This window comes from Sceloporus undulatus, chromosome 3 (assembly GCF_019175285.1).
Source record: "Sceloporus undulatus isolate JIND9_A2432 ecotype Alabama chromosome 3, SceUnd_v1.1, whole genome shotgun sequence".
In the NCBI taxonomy this organism is placed as follows: Eukaryota; Metazoa; Chordata; class Lepidosauria; order Squamata; family Phrynosomatidae; genus Sceloporus; species Sceloporus undulatus.
In genome coordinates this window covers 17,709,319-17,731,077 of record NC_056524.1, presented here as the reverse complement: position 1 = coordinate 17,731,077, position 21,759 = coordinate 17,709,319, and the positions used below count along the sequence as shown (strand labels likewise).

At 41.6% G+C, this 21,759-nt stretch overlaps 2 protein-coding genes across 2 annotated transcripts in view; both read left to right on the top strand.

The window, feature by feature from the left end:
- LOC121927112 (transmembrane 4 L6 family member 1-like) overlaps positions 1-1,729 on the top strand; it is a 27,283-nt gene extending 25,554 nt beyond the window's left edge. The window contains exon 5 of the mRNA XM_042460671.1: positions 1,618-1,729. Within this exon, the coding sequence (XP_042316605.1) occupies positions 1,618-1,638 (21 nt within the window). The 3' untranslated portion in view covers positions 1,639-1,729. The remainder of the gene's footprint in view (positions 1-1,617) is intronic.
- Positions 1,730-7,437: 5,708 nt separating this feature from the next.
- On the top strand, positions 7,438-21,105 carry LOC121925171 (high-affinity choline transporter 1-like). Its single transcript, XM_042457004.1, has 9 exons — positions 7,438-7,612; positions 8,896-9,009; positions 9,325-9,480; positions 10,650-10,798; positions 13,597-13,758; positions 14,513-14,666; positions 16,220-16,437; positions 17,592-17,977; positions 21,081-21,105. The coding sequence occupies exons 1-9, from the start codon at positions 7,438-7,440 to the stop codon at positions 21,103-21,105; spliced, it is 1,539 nt and encodes a 512-aa protein (XP_042312938.1).
- The last annotated feature ends 654 nt before the right edge of the window (positions 21,106-21,759 follow it).

The window sequence follows — 21,759 nt, the reverse complement described above, 5'->3', positions numbered from 1 at the left end:
TGTTTTATTGTTCACTTTTTATTGTATATGTTTTGATGTACTGTCCTTTGGTGGAACAGGTGCTATAAATAAATGTTGTTGTTGTTATTGGGTATTCTGCTGGACTCAGCTCTGAGCCTGGACACCCAGGTTTCAACAGTGGCCAGGAGTGCATTTGCACAGCTAAAAGTAGTGTGTCACATTCCTTGAGATGTCAGATCTGGCTATGGTGACACATGCCTTCATTATAATTGTCATGGCAATTATAGATGTCTGGGATTTGTAGTTTTATGAGATATTTAGCCTTCTCTGTCAGAGAGCTCTAGTGTCACAATAAACTACATTTCCTAGGATTCCCTAGCATTGAGCCAGGGCAGTTAAAGCGGTCTAGAAGTGGATTATTTCTGTAGTGTTTTGGACTATAGTCTTCTTGTTGATTATTTAAATGTCATCCCAGCCCACGTTAAGAGCCAGCAACCAGAGCAGGTGAAGGATGTCCATTTAACATCTGATCAGACTCAAGGAAGATGACATTTTCTTCTCTCTCCCACAAGAGAATGAGGCTGCAACAATCAGAAATAGGTCACCTGCAGCAAGTCCTTGTATCTGGGAACTGCAGTTTTGGGACACATTTAGCCTTCTCTGTCAGAGAGCTCTGGTGCCAGAATGAACTATAGCTCCCAGAATTCCCTAGCACTGCACCAGGGCACTTAATGCTGTCTCAAACTGGATGATTTCTGCAGTGTGTTTTGGACCTTAGTTACACAGGCATGACAGAGGAGTTTATCAGACAAGGGAAATTGGAAGTATAATCCAATGGCAATCTGAACGCAATCATGAGGTTTAACGTTATTGCATGATAACCCACTACACGCAAATTCGGGCAATGGGAAAGTCAGTATGAGCGCAATCATGGGGTTTCACATTATTGTGTGATAGACTACCACACGCAAATTCAGGCAATGGCATGCTATTTTCGGGAAATGGGAAGCCAGTTCGAATGCAATTAGCATTCACATAAATTCACTCAACTAGCGAATTCACGTGAATGCGTTCTGGCCCCACTTTCTTTTCATTTGAAATTAAGAGAAATTCCTCACATGTGATAAAGTCCTAAGCCTGCTACCACACTGCAGAATTAATGCAGTTTGGCACTGCTTCAACTGCCATGGCTCAATGCTATGGAAACCTGGGGTTTATAGTTTGTGGTGGCACCAGTGCTCTGGTAGAGAAGACTAAATATCTCATAAAGCTACAAATCTCAGAATTCCATAATTGCCATAAAGTGGTGTCAAACTGCATGAATTCTGCAGTGTAGATGCAAGCCTAAGTAACCAGCATAGGGTATTGGTGCATTCCATTAAATAACTCAATTTGTTTTTTTATTGCCAAGAATTGGAACAGTCATATGAGATTTTGAGTCTCATGTCTTAACTTCTCAGGCTTTGGATGTTCTGCACTTTGACTTAGAGGAGTGCCATTTTCCTCCACCTCAAATAGCAAAATGCCTTTGACAGGCCCAGCCTATGGAAACTATATTCTTCAGAAATATAAATAATTTGGACAAATTCCAATTCATCTTGTTAAAATAACTCATTATTATAATAACTCATTCTTTCTTCTTTTGTTTGTTTACAGACTGATATTGCAGGAATGTGACCATCTGTCAAAGAAAACAGAATGCAAATGACAAACAGGCAATATGTATACAGTCAGAAGAGTGTGTGTTGCTGTATATTTATACAAACAAGGAACACAACAGATATTCATAACTACAGAAATAATGCAGAACTTTTTTATATATATAAAGTGAATCAATATATAGTTAGGAAAAAGGAGTATATGTAATTTATTTACGTTTTTTGAGATTATAGTTTACTTTTATGTGTCTCCCCTTTGAAATCAAACAAAAGATGGGGGGAATCAACCAGGAACCATGAGGAAATGGCTTAAAACTTAGGTTAACCAATACGACATACGCTAACCAATTAAAAAGGCTAGGATCAGGACAAACACGTTAAAGTATTTTCTTTAATGAAATACTAAGTTAGCATACTTTTTGAAAAGGTTAGGCACATCTCTGGAAGATAGTTCTATCAGTAAATATCAGCCATAATCACTAAATGGAACCTCCATGTTCATAGGAAGCATTTCACAGAGGAAAACTGGGAGGTATGTGGCCAAGCAACATCAGAATATGGTCAAGATGGCAAAAAGATATTAATGAGGAAGCTATGTATAAAAAAGGCTGCAGCAGTTTGCTTTTGCCTGCGCTTACTGGGAGTGGGGCACAATTTCTCCTCCCTCCCACCCTCCAAGTTGAATGCAAGGTGCTTTTGTGCTTTGAACTCAGTTTGCAGCAATTGCAGTAAACTGTGGACAAAGGGAGGAAGTGGGGGGGGGAGGAGAAAGTGAAGCATTGAAAAAACGGCACAAAATGTGGCACGACAAAAGATTAATTGGGATTATCCTTACAAAATTAGGAGAGTTGACGCCTTATCATATTGTTAAACAAACCCGGCAAGCAAACGAAAAGATACGTCTTTTTCCCTATCTCTGCATTTTCTTTTGTTCTCTTGTAAAACTGTGGCAGATGGTTGTAAAAGTGTCCCTTTTGCCAAGTGGAACTAATCCATTTGACAAAAATGACACTTACAACACTCTCTCATGCTTTTACAAATCGAAGTTAATGAAAATCATACACAGAGAGAAAAAACAAACCATGTGTTTTCGTTTGCCTGCTGGGTTTGTTTAATAATGCAATAAGGCTCTTAGAGGGTATGAGGTAAGATCCTTACTTCCCTCTAATATAGGGGTAGGCAAGCTTTTTGAGCCAGGGGCCGGGTTGATGTCCCTCAGACAACTGGGGGGCCGAAGCCAATAATTAAATAATTTTAAAAAATTAATTAAATAAATAAACTGGGACAAATGTAGGATAAAATTTTCAAATGGAGGACACTTTTTTTAAAAGATGGAGGACACGCAAAAAAAATTTGCTGATTTTTTAAAAAATGTTAATATAAATGCATGTTTGGGAGGCTTCTATAGACAATTGCCCCCCTTGCCCGACGCTTGCCCCCCTTGCCTACTGCTTGCCCCCCCTTGCCCGCCTCCTCCTGATAGGCCAAAGGCCCCACGCCCTCACACGAGAGGCCAAAGGCTCCGGCGGCAATCGGCAGCAGGACCGGGCGGGGGCCGGTCCCAAGGCCTTGCTGGGCCACATTCGGCCCGTGGGCCGCAGGTTGCCTACCCCTGCTCTAATACTAAATCCAGTTCCTGTGTGTTAGCAGGATTGCAAACTAAGCAGAGATAATAGGCCTGAGCAGATGGGCAAGGATAACATGGGCCAAGTGCCTGCTTGGCCTCTGCTATCCTGCCCTGGGTCCAGACTCTGGCTAGTCTCTAGGCTGGCACAGCAATGGGCGAATGTTTACATACCAACCCACCAGGCACCCACTTTCTACATTCAAGACTGCAATGGGGGTCTTCTGAACAGATGCAACAGCGGAGGCAAGTAAGTGATGTGCAGGGCTGTCCGGTCTGCCAGCTGTTGTAGCAGTTTCCTAGAAATTCAGGGTTATTCAGACTGTGGGTTGAATCTTTGTTATTCACTTTCATTTTGAATGCACCTGAGTAAGAAACAGAACTCATAGAGATGCGGTCCTGACAAAAAATAGCGTGAGCAACAAAACCAGAATGCATGAGTGAGATTATTTGCATAATCATGGTAAAAAAAAGTCTGAATAACCCCTCAGCAGCAAACAGCAGGTCTTTTTAGACCAAGATAAGGCCCCTTTGGGCCCAGATCAGACTGGGACCACTAAGGTCCAAAACACACTGCAGAAATACAGTGAACCCTTGTTATACACTGGGGTTTGGTTCCAAGATCCCCCATGTATAACAAAATCTGTGTATGTTTAAATCCCATTAAATATGACATAGCAAAATGGTGTCCCTTATAAAAAATGGAAAATCAAGGTTTGATATTTGAAATTTATACTTCTTTTGAACATTTTCAAACTGTATGCTTGAATCCGTGTATAAAAAATCCATGTATAAGAAGGGCTGACTGTAATCCAGCTTGAGACTGCTTTAACTGCCCTGACTCAAACTGGATGATTTCTGCAGTGTGCTTTGGGCCTTGGTTAAATATATTGTTAAGTATACTAAAGTATGGGGACCAACCTGATGTAGTGCTTTGGGTGTTGCACCATGACTCTGGAGAACAGGGTTCGACTCCTCACTTGACCATGAAAACCCATTGGGTGACCTTGGGCAAGTCACATTCTCTCAGCCTCAGGGAAAAGCAAAGAGAAAGGCAAACCCCCTCTGAACAAATCTTGCCAAGAAAACCTTGTGATAGGGTCACCATAAGTCAGAAATGACTTGAAGACACACAACAATCATGCTATAGTAAACTTTCTTAGTTAGGTATAGCTAATACTGTTGTCAAATTTTTGATTTTTTAAGTGGGGTACAGCTCCCCAAAGTATCCTGTGGGCCATTCTGATCCCCTAGTCCCTGCTTTAAATGGCTCATTATGCTTCCTGCAGTCTTCTGGAGGAACCCAATTGACCATTTAAGATGACTGGCAGGGAAGACATTGGTGTAGGACAGTTGTATGGCCTGCATGTAGCTCACAGGCCATGCAATCCCCCAATCTGTGGCTGCTGGGCATGATAATCAGTGAAACCTCCATGTTCACAGGCAGCATACCTTGAATACTAGATGTCAGGCAGAAAGCAACAGTGTAGGTTGGCTGACTTCACTCTCTGCAGATGAATCTTCCAGAAGATGTGGCTAACCACTGTTGGAGACAGAATGCTGGGCTACATAGTGTTTTGGTGCTTACCTTCTTATCTTACTCTGTTTTAAAACAAGGTATTCTGTTGTTGTTTTTTTAAAGAAGGAGTCAGTGGAATTTTTTGTGTTTTATGCCATTCTCTTATCAATCCTAAATTTCTTTTTCAAAAAGAATAGAAATAAAACATGTACTAAGTAAAGCAACTAACTGTGAACCCACCCACACCCCAATAATTAACCATAAAGAGCTACTTGTGGGTAAGGTTGCTTTGTTCTGAGTTACTTAACAAATTAATTTTTAAAAAAGTAACTTTCCAGGCTCAGACAACCAAAAAATCTTACTGAATTTTGTGCTGTTCAGACACACGTGTGCACATACCTAAATCCTCCAGAATATGAAATGCTTCTGAGCATAAGGGTCAAATAAGACTGCAGATGCTCTTCCAATTGACCGAAAGATGTATTTGTTATGTATTTGTTGTTTCCTTTTCCTGTGTATCTTGTATTTAGCATGCTTTGTTTTGTAATTGATGACTGGAAAGTAACTATAGGGCTAATTTATCAGTCTGATCATTGGGTCCTGTATATCTGAGGAAATCCCACTGTGGGAAGCATAACAGTAGCTTAATATGTATGCCCTTTAATATAGAGTTTGAGTATTAACCCCAGCACTGAGAAAGCAACGGATACTTGAAGTCTAGAAGGAACAAGCAAACTTTGATACATGTATTCTGTTACCCATTTTTTATAATTTACCTTGTTCTAGAGATGTGCTCATGTAAATCCTTAGTGGTCATCCGGGGTTCGCCTGTATAATGTCTAACCTGTAAATATTAAAATATATTGCTGTTGTTGCTATTATTGTTGTGTTATTCAATGCATACTTTAAATTTAGCTAGTGTTAATCTAGGGAATGTCTGTCTGGGCCTTGTCTTCATGGGCCTAAAGGCCTGTCCCCTTCATCATTCTGCCATCATCCTATTCGGATGACACACAGGTCAAACCCTGGTCCAAAACACACTGCAGAAATAATCCAGATTGAGATTGCTTTCACTGCCCTGGCTCAGTGCTAGGAAATCCTGGGAATTGTAGTTTATTGTGGCACCAGAGCTATCTGACAGAGAAGGCTAAATGTCATACAGTTCCCAGAATTCACTGGCATTGAGCCAGGGCACTTAAAGCAATCTCAAACTGGATTATTTCTGCAGTGTGATTTGGACACTGATTCTGATTCTGATTCAAACAGTTTGGATAACGTCAGGCATGTTCCACACCAGAACCGGGGAATAACAACCTTACAACGGATTTTAAAAATATACCTCTTGCTCTGGATCTTCTGAGAATAGCCAGAGCCCTCCATTCCTGTACTGAGGCAGCTGTTTTCATGGGCGTTTCTCTGAGCCATGCTGTGCATCCGCCACTGTTGCTAAGCACTTTCTCTAAGGAGTTTATCACATGGGAGGAATTTCTCTTAATTTCGAATGAAAAGAAAGTGGGACCAGAACGCATTCACGCAAATTTGCTAGTTCAGTTGTGAGCATTCAATTATTGCATATCTCCAAAATAGCCTGAAGGTGCTATTTTTGCCATCAATAGTCCTTGCGCTCTTTTCCACACTCTTTAACCCTGCCTTTCTGCCCTATCCACATGATTTTCTTTCTTTTTTTTAGTGCAGTTCTGAAGTTATACTAATGGATTTAATTTTAGAAAGAGAAAGAAAAGAAATGGGGAAGGGGAGGAAAACAGCCTCCTTGGAAATAGCGAGAGGGAGGACCACAAGACTGCTAGTATTGCAACTGCCATAGCAGCAAGGTTTTGCACCTGTGGAGTAATGAAAAAGCAGCATGATTGAGAGCTTATTGACAGGGTTTCCCATCAATGAAAAGGGACACTCCAACAGTGCTCTCAGAACACTTCACGGGCACAGAAGCAATGACATTGTGCAATAAACATTTTTACAGATGCTATTCTCAAACTTTAATTGTGGATTTAAAGCCTCATACAGTAATTATTAGCTAGGTGCAGTGGTTCCCAAACTTTGGTTCTCCAGATATTCTGGACATCATCTCCCAGTAGCCCCAGCTAGCTTGGCCAACATTCGAGGACTCTGTGTGCTAAAGTCCAAAACATCTGGAAGCTGAAGTCCAAACATCTTTTTGCAAAACAGTTTGCAAACCATTTGCCTATAGAGATTGAAGGAGAATATAAAAACCGCAGATAAATAGACCTGGTCCATGGATATGCCTTGTGGAGAATCCAGAGCCCCAGTCTCTGCAGTCGGAGGTAGCATTTGGCCTACTTGCTTCTCATGTGGTCTCACAACCCTTGTACCAGCTCTATATTTTTGATAAAAAACTATGTTTATTACACTAGAAGATAAGCACACATTTCTGTGCCATTTCCATCACTGTTATTGATATCTTGTGTTTAAGAACAGCAGAAATTGTTTGGTCTGAGCTGAGTGGGGTAGAGCTGATGCCTTGACAGCAAGGCCAGAGTTATTTTCCTCATTTTTCAGTGTTTCTCAGTTCAGCAATTCCATTATTAATTGTCAGACAGTTCATTGTGCAGCATTTGTCTGACAAGGCACAAATGTTTGGTGTTTGAACTGTGGATCATCCCTAGAAATTTGCACTTTTCTCAGTTCTAAAAAGAATGGCACTGAACTTAAGTGGCTTGATAGCTTTAGTGTTATTTTATAGTCTGACTTTGGCCACCGGAATATGGGCTTCTCGGAAAAGCAAAAAGGAGAAGACCAAGAAGCCCAGCGAAGTCGCTATGGTGGGAGGCAGAAACATGAACTTTTGGGTTGGACTTTTCACAGCAACTGGTAAGTAATGCTTTTGGAGTGTTGTTTATACAGAAAAGCTTTATTGGAAAAAAAATCACATCTGGGGAAAAACAAAACAAAAACTACATGGACTGTTGAATAAGACAAGTTTTCCCATAAGAAGTCTCGAGTGTGACACTTTTTTTTCTTCATTGGGGTGTCTAAACACCTTTTTTCATTTAGGATGCAAAAATTAATGTGTATTTATCACATCCCAAAAGGACAACCCTCCCCACAGATGGAATGGGAGATTTCTCAGGGCCCTTTCACGTTACATAATTATAGTTCCATCATTGAACTTTAACTGCTATAGCTCCATCCTATGAAATGCTGTGATTTTCAAGTTAGGGAGGGATAGTAAAGGGAGGGGTATAGAATCCACAGCCAGAGAGCTCTAGTTAAAGTGGCATTGAAGGGGTATAACTGCAGTGTGAAAGGGCCCCCAGCGTCTATGGATCTGTGGCTTAAAGAAAGTTTCAGACAAAGGGTGGGTACGTGTGTTACTTTGCAGATATGAAGGGCTGTGAGAGAACAGCCTTTTCTTTGAAGGGCTTTCAGTCAAAGGCTACATCTACACTGCAGAATTAATGGAGTTTGACACTGCTTTAACAGCCATGACTCAATGCTATGGAATTGTTGAATTTATTGTTTTGTGGGATAGATATTTAGCTTTTGTCTGAGTGCTCTGATGCTACAACAAACTACAAATCCCAGGATTTCATAGCATTGAGCCATGGTAGTTAAAAGTGGTATCAAACACTATTGATTCTGCAGTATGGCAGCAGCCTTTGTCTCCTTAAGTAGAGAAGACAGAAGAGAATGTCATTGTCCCATCTCTGTCCTGTCCTGTCCTTCCCATGTGATCACATGGAAGAACTTTCAGATGACGTAGCGCTTATCTAGACATTATCCCATCCGGAAAGTGTAAGTGACAGTGATCACGCGAAATACTTTCATGTGACATCACACTGATTCTGTCATTCTCCCGTCACTGAAGTGGCATTGCCCAACATTTTGCATTAACAGGAGTTCCTGTTAATGCAATGCCTCTTCAATGACAGGATAATGACAGGATCAGCATTACGTTATGAAAGGCTTTCACGCAATTGCTGTCACGGACGGGATAAGGATGGGGAAGCAATCCTGTCCCTATCCTATCTGTGTGTGATAATCTCCACAGAAGCAGAAAAGAGGTGATGAGAACAGAAGTTTCAAAGTTTGTATACCTTTCCACACATGCCCATTAGTATCCCATTCCCTTTTTTTCCTTGTATTTTTTTCAGCAACATGGGTTGGAGGAGCATATATCAATGGCACTGCTGAAATAGTCTATCTTCCATCAAGAGGACTGGTGTGGGTTCAAGCTCCAGCTGGATTTGCTTTGTCCCTTCTTGTTGGTAAATATTGTTTAAAAAGCAAACAAGATTCCACACTTTCAAACTATAAATACTGAAAAATCTTTTCCCACCCATGCACAACCCCTTTCTGATATCTTTTTTGAATGGGGCGCACACTGTTGAGCCTCACAGGGTCCCCAAGCAGGCATAGATAAAAACAAGTCAAAACAAAATGCCAGTGACACTCAAAAGCTCGCAATATTGTTAAGACCACTGAAAGCCACTCAGTGGGTGGGATTCTAGGAGTTTTTGTCTACAAATCAACTTTTCCAATCACTTAGAAAACTGATAGTAGTATGACTGATTTCTGAACAGGTGGGTTCTTCTTTGTCAATCCAATGAGAAAGAAGAATTATGTGACTATGATGGACCCGATCCAAGAGATGTATGGGAATGTGATGGCAACTCTCCTTTTTATCCCACCATTGACTGCAGACATCTTCTGGTTTGCAGCTATCCTTGCTTCTTTAGGTAATGTCTGTTGATTATCTGACAGTCTTCATAATGTCCACAGAAACTTTCCTCAACATGGTACCTTCCTGTTGTGTTTAATCACAGTTCCTATCATCCCCAGTGATGCAATCTTTAGTCCCTGCACAGGGAAAGGATTCAAAACATGAATAAATGCATCCAGCTGAGCCCAGAAGGTTTAAGTCCCCTCTAACCTCTGGACTGGGGCTCTACATGCTTCCTATAGAACAATGTGGCCTGGTGACTTCCATGTCAGTGGGGCAGTGAATCTGCTCAGGGTTTTAGTCCAAACTGCAATATCCACCTTCCTCCCAAAATAGGTTCTATAGGACAGAATCTGTACTTTCATCAGCTACTTGAAAGTTCTGACTAAAAGCCAGAATGGATCTACCATCATCCTCTGTCACGGGAACCATTGGTTGCCACTTCTATAAGGCTTATTTTTTATTTACTGATTTTTTAAGACTATTTAAATCGGGCTTTTCATTTTTTTAAAAAATTAAATGCAGTTACCAGTGAAAACAGATTTAAAAAACAAATTTCTGTAATGATGAAAACAATAAAACAACTAAAGCAACATCTATTAAAGAGATAATTAAACACGAGGAGTGAGCAACAGTATGGTCAGTAAATAATCAAGAAAACATATCAATAAACAATTTTTTTCCATTTGCAACAGAAATCCACAACACTGGACTCCTCTAATCTGAGTTATGAATTTCTTCTACATGTGCCACAATAGAATTTAACAGGAAAGGAAAGTTAATCTATACATTATGTACATAACATAGCAAGTATTTTAACCCACAGTGAATCTGTTAGAAAGCCAAGTAACAATCTGTTATAATATGCTGTATATAATTAATGCAGTTTGATACTGCTTTAATTGCCATTGCTCAACATCATGGAATCCTGGCTTTTGTAGTCTGTTGTGGTACCAGAGCTTTCTGACAAAGAATGCTAAATAGCTCACAAAACTACAAATCCCAGAATTCCAGAACATTGAACCATAGCAATTAAAGCAATGTCAAATTGCATTATTTCTGCAGTGCAGATGCAGCCTAAAGGCCAATTCTTTCAAATATCCAGGGCACAGTTATATTTCTGTATGGGAAATTGCCTAGCATTTAAATATTCTGCTGCAGCTCAAGATTGTCCTTTTTTCACAGGAGCAACCATAAAAGTCATTTTGGATATCCAAGGATATTTAGCCATCATTTTTTCTGCATGCATAGTTATCATCTACACTTTGCTAGGTGGCCTGTATTCAGTTGCATATACAGATGTAATGCAATTGATTTTTATAGCAGTCAGCCTGGTAAGTTCTAATATTGTTATAATATAAAGAATTTCAATCTTTGTGGCTCTCTGATGGGTACCAATTGTTAGAAGTGATCCATCCCATTAAAGGAATAAGGACTATATTCAGTGGGACATAGGACGACCATGTTTGGATCACATCCCCCAAAAGGAGGTATATCACTGCAGAAGACAAAAGAGGATGCAAATTTTCATTAAATACTCATATGCTAATACATATGTGTAAATACAGATTAAGAAATAGTGCCAAGAAATTAAACATAAATATAATGTGTCTCAACAAAAGGCCCTTCCATACTTCACAATTATAGCCCAATGATTCCATTTCAGCATCCATGGCAACATCCTATGGAACTCTGGGGTTTGTAGTCTGCTGAGGCAGTAGAGTTTTCTGGCTGAGAATTCTAAATGCTCCCTACACTACAAATCCCAGGATTCCATAGGACATTAGAATGGCAGTTAAAATGGAATCATAGGAGTTTATCACATTGGGGTTAATTTCAGCATTAAATAAATAATAAAATAATAAATAATAAATAATTTTTTTATTTCTATAGCGCCCTTCTATATAATCAGGGCGGTGTACAACATTATAAAACATCAACAGAAAAGCAATCATTACAATTACATTAAAATTTACAACTACATAAAAACAATCTACATTAAAACAATCTAGCCAGCTTGCCACTGCTGACATGGGGGGGGGGGAGAACTAATTGGGGCCTGTGTCAGGGAATGCTGATTTGAACAGAAAAGTCTTAAGCCCCTTTTTAAACTGGGCCAGGGAGGTGGCCAAGCGGAGCTCAATGGGCAGAGAATTCCAGAGGGTCGGGGCCGAGATGGTGAAAGCTCTCCTAGACGTGGAGGCTAACCTGGCCCCTGGAACCCTCAATAACTGCTGCCCAGATGTTCTGAGAGTGCGGGGCGGATTGTATGGGGATAGGCGGTCCTCAAGGTATCCTGGGCCCAAGCCATTTAGGGCTTTATAGGTAATAACCAGCACCTTGTATTGTGCCCGGAAGCGAATAGGCAGCCAGTGCAGATCTTTAAGCACTGGTGTTATGTGGCTGGCTCTGGGTATGCCAGTAACCAGCCTGGCTGCCATATTCTGCACTAGTTGTAGCTTCCGGGTATGGTACAAGGGCTGCCCCATGTAGAGCGCATTGCAGAAGTCCAAACGAGAGGTTACCAGAGCGTGTACTACCGTTTCAAGGTGCCCCTGGTCCAGGAAGGGGCGCAGCTGGCGAATCAGCCGGAGCTGATAACAGGTGCTCCTGACCGTCGCATCCACCTGAGATGTAAGGTGGAGGGACGAATCAAGGAGCACCCCCAGACTGCGTACCGAGTCCTTCACAGGAAGCGTGATCCTGTTCAGGACAGGTGGAACCACCACCATCCCCGGGCCGGGGGAACCTATCACGAGCATCTCCGTTTTCTCTGGATTCAGACTGAGTCGGTTTGCCCTCATTCAGCCCATTACCGACTCCAGGCAGGCCACGAGAGGAGAGATGCCATCCCCAGTCACTGCATCAGTCGGAGACATAGAGAAGACTATTTGGGTGTCATCAGCGTACTGATAACCCCGTGCCCCATGTCTCCGGATGATCTCTCCCAGCGGTTTCATGTAACTGTTGAAAAGCATGGGAGACAGAATGGCTCCTTGAGGGACCCCAGATGTGAGGGCCCTCTTATCGGAGCACACGTCTCCCAGCTGCACCATCTGGAACCTCTCAGAGAGGTAGGATCGGAACCACTGGAGCGCAGTGCCCCCGATACCCACCTCTGCCAGGCGCCCCAGAAGGATACCATGGTCTATGGTATCGAAAGCCGCTGAGATGTCCAAGAGCACCAACAGGGACACGCTTCCCCTGTCCATGCCCAGACGGAGATCATCAACCAAGGCGACCATGGCCGTTTCTACCCCGTAACCCATCCGAAAGCCAGTTTGAAATGGGTCCAGATAATCCGCTTCGTCCAAGATCGATTGAAGCTGGATTGCAACCGCCCTCTCGATCACCTTCCCCAAAAATGGCAGTAGCGAAACTGGCCGGTAATTATTATGCAACAGGGGGTCGAGGGAGGGCTTTTTGAGCAGCGGTTTTACAGTGGCCAATTTTAAGCTGGATGGAAATTGCCCATCCCTCAAAGATGTATTTATAATCCGGTGTAACAATGAAGTTACCACAGGTCCCCCCTGAGCCGCTAGCCATGAGGGACAGGGATCGAGAGAGCAGGTTGTCTTCCGAACGCTTCCAAGGAGAGATTAAAGGGCATTTAAAGCATCCCACAAATAAAGCAAAAATGTGAGTAATTGCGCAAATGATTATCACACACAATTGCATGGACATGCATTGTTGCTGAAATCTGAAAGTAAAAAGATGCGTATTAATGCTTCTTTGTGACCACTTTAATGGCAGGTTTTGTGCGGCGACATGTGAAATCATTTTGCATAATTATGTGATTTTCCAGAATATTCACAGCATAAACTCCCAATATCCTTCGTGTGATAAACTCCATAGAATTATAACTGAATAGTATGAAAGGGCTTCATAGTATGGAAAACACATGACTTGCGGGCCTGGCCCATTCTGATGTCCACATGATAATTGTGGATGGGCAACTGTGAAACGTATAGAGAGTAGCCATGAATGACGAAAGGGGTACAGCCAAAAACTAGTTCCTAAACCAAATTTAGTCAGGAGTTGGGTCAATGTGGAAGCACGTGGAATATTTTTGAAGCCAGAAAATGAGGGGTAAACATTAACATAACCTTCATGTTTCTGTTTTTACAACAAGAGTGTTTGTATCCCTTTTGCCATAATGAACTCTGCAACAGAAAGCCTTGCTTATACTGCTTCCCACAACTTGCTTCAAGCACCTTGGATTGGGAAAGTAGAAGTGCAGTATTTTGGAAGGTGGCTGGATGACTTTTTATATTTGGTAAGAACTATTACAGAGGTGAGTAGATAAGAAAGTGCTGCTTGTTCTGTTATTATTTTGTGACAAGGTGACACCAAGTTGATCTAACATTGCGCGGCGGGTAAATCCACCCTTGATTTCATTGCTGATCCCCCTGAAGTTGCTGTTGCTGCACTCTGAAGGAATCATGGAATCATAGAATCATAGAATCGTAGAGTTGGAAGAGACCACTAGGGCCATCCAGTCCAACCCCCTGCCATGCAGGAAATCCAAATCAAAGCATCCCTGACAGATGGCCATCCAGCCTCTGTTTAAAGACCTCCAAGGAAGGAGACTCTATCACCCTCCGAGGGAGTGCATTCCACTGTCGAACAGCCCTTACTGTCAGGAAGTTCCTCCTAATGTTCAGGTGGAATCTCTTTTCCTGTAGCTTGCATCCATTGTTCCGGGTCCTGTTCTCTGGAGCAGCAGAAAACAAGCTTGCTCCCTCCTCAATATGACATCCTTTCAAATATTTAAACAAATATTTAAAGGAGACTTCCAAATACCAGATAGAACTACAAATCCTCAGATTCCATAGGAGAAAGTCACAGCAAGTAAAATAGTGTCAAAAGATTAAAATAATGCAATGTGGAAGACACCTGACAAGTAAGCCCCAGACCAGTTTATTCAGGGTTGAGAATTGGCCTTCCCATGCGCCAATGAGCACATGCTACCACCATGCACCTTGAGGAACATCTGGATGGGTGGCTGATGCTTGAGCAAAAATGCTGAGGTTGTGTTAATCTTCCAGGTTCTTGGTGGCATCCCATGGCAAACCTACTTCCAGCGAGTTCTCTCAGCTTCTTCCTCAAAGCAAGCCAGGCTCATCTCCTGTCTTTCTGGGCTGGGGTGCTTCATCATGGCCATCCCATCTGTGCTCATTGGCGCAGTAGCTGCCTCCACAGGTAAACATGCTTACTGTAGGAAAGTATTGGTATTTATATTAGGAAGAGTGCATCATGTCCCAGTACAATATGAAATTCTGGTATAAAACAGGACTGAAATATGCAGGATCCTCTAGTAAGGTTAAAATAAATAAAACTTACTTTATTGTTGCAAGAAATCCATCAAAAATAGGAAACCAGATGATCAAAAAGAATAGTTTTTTGTGGGTTTTTCGGGCTATGTGGCCATGTTCTAGAAGAGTTTCTTCCTGACATTTTGCCAGCATCTGTGGCTGGCATCTTCACAGGATGTTTGCCTGGAAAAAGTTGGGTGTATATCATCTGAACATGCCAGCCACAGATGCTGGCCAAACGTCAGGAAGAAACTCTTCTAGAACATGGCCACATAGTCTGAAAAACCCACAAAAAACTATGGAGGTCAGCAATGAAAGCCTTCGACTTCACAGTTAAAAATAAAATTACCTAAACTTCAGTAGAAGTTGACTCTCATGTTTGCATATATGAGCCATCCTGAGGCCAAGAAGACACATGGGTGCTTCCTTTTGAGAAGGGTTATAAATCACTAACACTGACTCTTGGAGAAAAGGGGGAAGGAGGAAGTGGCCTCTGTAGGCATGAAGTAGAAAAGACTTGAATCTAGGAGCATAAAGAGAAAAACAAGACATGCACTTTAAAAATTCCCAATCTACCCCTTATTACTAAAGAAACAAGCAATGATGCCTGTTCACTTCCAATATTTGCATGGTAAGGAACAGGTCTAGTGGTCAACCACTTCAGGAAATTATTTTAGCCAGTGTATTCCCAGATCTAAAGCAGATATGGGCAAGGCTAGAGGGCTAGTTTCAAGTGTGATAGACCCACATTTACACACACACTCCAGAATATGGGGCTATTTTTACCACCTTTTGGGAGAGGGTGTCCCTGAGCTATTTTAGGTCTTGCGGGGGGGGGGGTCCTTTTTTTTAAGTAACAGAAAAAATGGAGAGTCTTCAAACAAGAGGAGAGAGCTTGGAAAAAGTTGGACTATAAGCCCCAGAATCTCCTAGCCAGAAGAGCCAGTGACCACAATCAGGCTACAAATAAAGTCTATCCTCATCATCACCGTCCTCATCAATCTCATTGTCATCTTCACTGGGGGCAAACCAGCCACATTGAAAGGGTCACCCTCAGACCCCTAAAATGGACAATCACACTTTGCTGATATTTTCCCCTGTGATGGTGAAATGGGGAGGCTGAAAGGCTCCATGCTTTTTCTGGTGATGTGGAAAGCTGTGAGGACCTCTGGGGATTTCAGCAGGATTCTGTGGACCATAGGCCACACAGATCCCACTTGATGCACATAACGTATTTCTCTTACTGGTGAAGGAGATCCTTACTTGAAGGTCTCTAAACATAAGAGATTGGTATGGGGGAAAAAAACACTCCTTGGCTTCAGGTATTTCAGTATCAAACCATATGGAAGTTTAAAGGTAAACAGCAGCATCTTGGCCTGGAAGCCAATAGGCATGTTGAAATCTGATCAGTTATTTAATATAATGCTTCCTCTTTCTCAGACTGGAATCAGACGGACTATGGCCTTCCTGCTCCCAGTGAGAGAGGAGAGTCTGCCCTTATCCTTCCACTAGTTCTCCGCTATCTCTGCCCCATGTCTATCTCGGTCAGTGGCTTGGCTGCCATTGCGGCTGCTGTGATGTCTTCTGGTGATTCTGCCTTGCTCTCCGCCAGCTCTATGTTTGCTCATAACATCTACAGAAAAGTTCTCAGAAAAAAGGTGGGTTGCTACTTTATTCGGTGTCTACATCTCAAACAATGCAGGAACAAGTATGTATACCTAAAGGCTGCAAGGAGGGATTCTGAATCGTGAACTAATTTTACAGTAGTTAATTCTAATAAGATTGACCCTAGTGATTTGCCCTATCAGCTTCAATGGGCATCAGCTGTGACTGAGTAGAAGAAGGAATTTGTCTAGCTGAAATCCTGATCAGACTTCTACTTAACTTCGGACCTTATCACACATACATTCTGGGGACGGAAGGAGGACGCTCGTGTGTGCGCGGGTCCTGCAGAAAACGGAGTTTATCGCACACGAAGACGTCCTCCAAGAGGCCCCATTCTGCCCCCCGGCGCGCACCCGTTCTCGTCCAGGCCTGACGGGCATGATTTTTGCCTGATGGATTACCTTCTGTTGGCAAAAAATGGCGCCCGTCAGGACTGGACGCGAACGGGTGCACGCTGGAGGGCGGAACAGGGCCTCTTGGAGGATGTCTTCGTGTGTGATAAACTCCGTTTTCTGCAGGACGCGCGCGCACACGAGCATCCTCCTTCCGTCCCCAAAATGTTGAAAATTGTGTGTGCGATAAGGTCCTAGATCCTTAACTAATTGCAAATTAGTTAGCTAAGTGCAAATTTTTAATTGTTGGCAGATGAAACCAGCAGCTACGGATCAACCTGTTAAATCTTTCCTGATGTTTGCTGAAGTCTGAAGTTAAGAACAAAACAGGAAGAAAGGAAGGGCTAATGAAATACAGTTGGCACTCCCTATCCACAGATTCTTTACTCACTGATTCAAACATCCACAGCTTGAAAATATTCAAAAAATATATAAATTTCAAAAAGGAAACCTTGATTTTGCCATTCTATATAATAGGCACCATTTTGCTATGCCATTGTATTTAAACTTGAGAGAGAGAGACTCTGGAGCAGGAACTCTTTTGCCACAACAAGCTGCAAATCCCAGGATTACATAGCATGGAGCCATGGCAGTGAAAGTGATCTCAAACTGCATTATTTCTGCAGTGCAGATGCAGCCTAAATATCTCACCAGACTAGTGAACCCATGATAGTCAAATAGTTGTTATTAAATAGCTTTAACTGTGTATTGTTGGTATACTGCAGTGTTTTATTCTCTGTTTGTCTCTTTTATAGGCAACAGAAAAAGATGTATTATGGGCAATGAGAGTGGCAACAGTTGCCTTTGGAATAATGGCTACTGCCCTGGCTTTTTACTCCAATTCCATTTATGACCTTTGGTTCCTTGGTGGAGAGCTGGTGTATGCCCTCCTCTTTCCCCAGCTCTGCTGTGTCCTCTTCATTCCTAGTACCAACACCTATGGCTCAGCCGCTGGGTTCCTGGTTGGGTTTCTGCTGCGGCTATTGGCAGGGGAGCCTGCCCTGAAGATTCCCCCAGTCCTCTGTTACCTAGGATGCTCTCTTCTTGATGGGACCTACATTCAGCTATTCCCATTTAAAATAGTCACAATGCTCATCACTCTGTTGACCATTGTCTCCGTTTCGTACCTGGCATCCTTTGTGTTTAAAAGAAACATCCTACCTATCAGATGGGATGTATGTAAAATAATCAAGGAGGACAAAGTAGTCATGTCTTTAATCCACAGGGAAGAATGGAGAAATGTACAAAACACTGAGAACTCTGAGCAAGTACAGAAGGCAAATTGTGATGGAGGTTTATAGTTTCCCCCCACTGTTATCACAGCTGGTGGAGGTCTCTTTAGATTTCCAAGGGAGGTCCTGTTCTTGGTGTTGCTCCCTTTTGGTTGCTGGCCCCCGACTATGGAATGACCTGCTGGAAGTGATACGAAAGCTGAAAACACTGACAGCATTTGAAACAACATTAAAACAACACATCTCTTCCAGCAGGCCTACCCAGTCAATTTTAAATCATGACTTTTTAATTTCTGTATTTTAAAGAATGTATTCATATGAGTGCAGTTTAATGGCTTTATAGTATTGTATTTTAACTGTTGGCTGTATTTGTTTTCTTTTTTAAAAATTGTGTTTTGTATTTTAACATGTTGTGCCCCACTTCAAGCCTTGAAGAGGAGCAGGAAAATAATTAAAAATTATTGTTGTTGTTGTTGTTGTTGTTATTGAAGTTAGTTGGCGTTCATAAGATGGAGCAGGGCCTTCCCTGGCGAAGTTACACCATTGTTGGAATCTCAGTTTGAGAAGCTCACTTGATGCTGTGTCTGAGCTTTTTCCAAAGGTGCACAGAGTTGTTGTTCTTCGATATGCAAGGCATTTGGCTCAGATTTTTTTTAATGCTGCAACTATGGATCCCCCTCCCCCTTTTCTCAAATTATTATATAGAGTGCTTTATAACTTATTGTTTTGAGTGAATTTGTGTCATTGCATCACAAACAGGCAATGGAAAGTTTGGCCAAGGTTTCTTGCACTTTGATTTCACTTGCAATGGCTGTATCCATGGCAAAGGCTGTATCTGATAGAATCTTTGTAATTTGGTGAATCAGTACAGAAGATTTCAAAATACTGTACAGAGAATTCTAAATACCTTACCAAACTACAGTATTCCATAGATTACAGCCATGACAACTAAAGTTCACTAGTTGTTTAGCCTCAAGTTTTGTTTTTTCTGTGGCAGATGTTTTCTGATTGGCCATGCCTGTTGTGGCAGCCATTTTATAAATAAGCATGACATTACTTTTGACCTAAACAAGGCATCAAACAAAAATTCCAAGATAAACCAGAAGTTGGTTTGTGTATAGATCAGCCTTAACTGTTACAGGTCTCTGTTTGTGTACTTTAGAATATTCTCCAGGCTCCTCCGCTTTTGTGGCCGTCATGCAAGAGGTTCTTCCAGAAACAAACTTATGTGGAAGCAGCCCTAAAGATAAAGATGGTTTAAGGGCTACTTGCCTAAGTCATAATAAAATTGTCTACTCCCAGGAGACCAAATTAGAGAAAAAGAAAGAAAACTGCAACCCTTGTGCAAAACCTTTGACAGTCGTGATGCAGTATGTGGCAGATAAAGAGCTTTTTGGCTCCTACTGCTAGATGGAGCCATTATATAAATGCATTCTTGTTCCATTATTAATGACTTCAGGTTCTGTTCTCTAAAGAAAGGTTTAAAAATGCAACAACAAATGCTAGAAACCACAGAAAGGCAACCTAGAGTCTTGATAGCTAAAGATGGATCCCAATCAAGGCAGAGACACAGAGCGGAAAACAACTTTTGGTTTTTATTCAGCCGATCTATTCTGAGTGTACAATTTACAGGCTACAAACAATTAGGGATTTACCTCTTTAGGATTCTGCACAATAATATCTAAATCCGTGACAGCTAGCCTGGGTGTTTCTTTTGAATTCTGTATATGCTCTCTGGTTCTTAATGGATAAAGCCAGGCGACAACAGCAACAATTCATCTTGTTGTTCTACACTGCTTCCCAGCAATGTGTTCTTCTTTCCCCAGTTGGGCTTTACTTCTTGTTCCTCAGACCCATCATTCAATGGCAGAGCCATAGCCAGACATTTTACTGTCTAGACCAGAGTACCAAATGGCACCCCTTCTCATGAGTTATCCAAAAGGAGCCATACACCCGATGAAGAAAACCTCACACACCCCTCTTCCCGAAAGTTGAAAAAAACCAACATTAAGTAAATAAGCAACCATTTTATTTATTTATTTCTTCTGGGTGTTGTTAACTGCCCTTGTCTATCCCAACTCTTGGCAGCCCTGTGGATGAGACTTCTCACATGAGATCTCATGAGACATTGCTCTTCTCCAGCACCACATTTCAAATGAATTGATTTTCTTTCTGTCAGCGTTCTTTACTGTCCAGCTCTTTCACCCATACAAGATGATGGGGAATTCAATGGCTTGGATGATTCTGACTTTAGTGCTCAGTTGTATATCTGTACATTTTAGGATCTTTTCTAGTTCCTTCATGGTTGTTCTTCCTAGTCCTAGTCTACCACTTATTTGTTGACTGCAGTCTATATTCTTATCAATATTTGATCTAAGGTATGGGAACTCTTTAAGTACAGTAGGCTCTTGGTATTGATTGGGATTTGGTTCGAGGACCCCCTGTGTATAGAAAAATCCATGGATGCCCAATCCCCATTAAATACATTTGCACAGTAAAATTGTGTTCCATATATAAATTGGCAAAATCAAGCTTGTTTTTTGGAATTTATATATTTTTCATATTTTCAAGCCATGGATGCTTGACTCTGTGTATAAAGAATCTGTGGATACAGAGAGCCAAGTGTATTTCAATTTCTTTATTAACTAGGTTGAATTTAGGAAGATCCTCTGTGGTTGTTATCCTTATTTGCACTTTTTTTTTTGACCTTCCTAAGTAGATGTTCCAAGTCTGTGATGCTTCCTTTACATGAAAAAAAAAAAGGCAATGATGAGAAATTAAAGTGCACTTCAAAGAACACCTGAAAGGGCACAGATCCTCATCCTCTATTGTAAAACATGGCAAGGATATGATGTGTTCCACCAGAACTTTTAAGGCTGCCAGACTGAATATTGGAAATTTTTCCTGTACCTTTAAGGGTTGTGCAAAAAAGAAATTTCAGCAAGTGCGGCTTAGCATGCATCCAGCTAATAAGCAACACCTGCTGAATTTCCCTCTTCTGCACATCTCCAGTTTTCAGTCTGGTACCCTTAAGTAGGAAATGTTTTTCAGAAAGAGGAACAAACAACATGGAAAGCACTGTTGATTTTCCAAACTGTTCTGAGTTTCCCCAAAGCTTTTGGCTATCCAGTATTGGCAGAGGTAGCTCATGGCACCAATGTTAGTGGGACCACTGAAAATTTCTGTAAAAACAACATGAACATTTTGTTGTTGATGTTTTTGTCATTGTTATTCAGACTTTATATGTTCTAATGCAAAAACTTGGTAAAAAATTTAAGTTAAAAAAGCAGTAACATGGACTTGCTGCAACTTTTCAAAATAGGTTTAGCACTGTGGACTCCTTTAAAGTTGGGAGTAAAATCCAGAGGTGTTTTATGACCTTGATGACATGGCATTCCCCCCACTGCCACAGAATATTGACAACCAAAGCGTGATCTGATCAGTGGCTCCCAAACTCTGGTCCTCCAGAAATTTTGGACTTCAACTGCCACAATTCCTCTAAACTGTTTTGCTGAAATGCGGCGTCTAGAAGCTGAAGTCCAAAATATCTGGACAAAATATCCAACAGATCACTAGGTTAGGTGGTCCTTTCACTTGGATCCAGCAGCTGCTTTCTTATTACTTTAGTTTTGCATCATTTCCAGCAGATGGCACCAGACAGCCACAACTCAAAACTGACAAATTACGCACA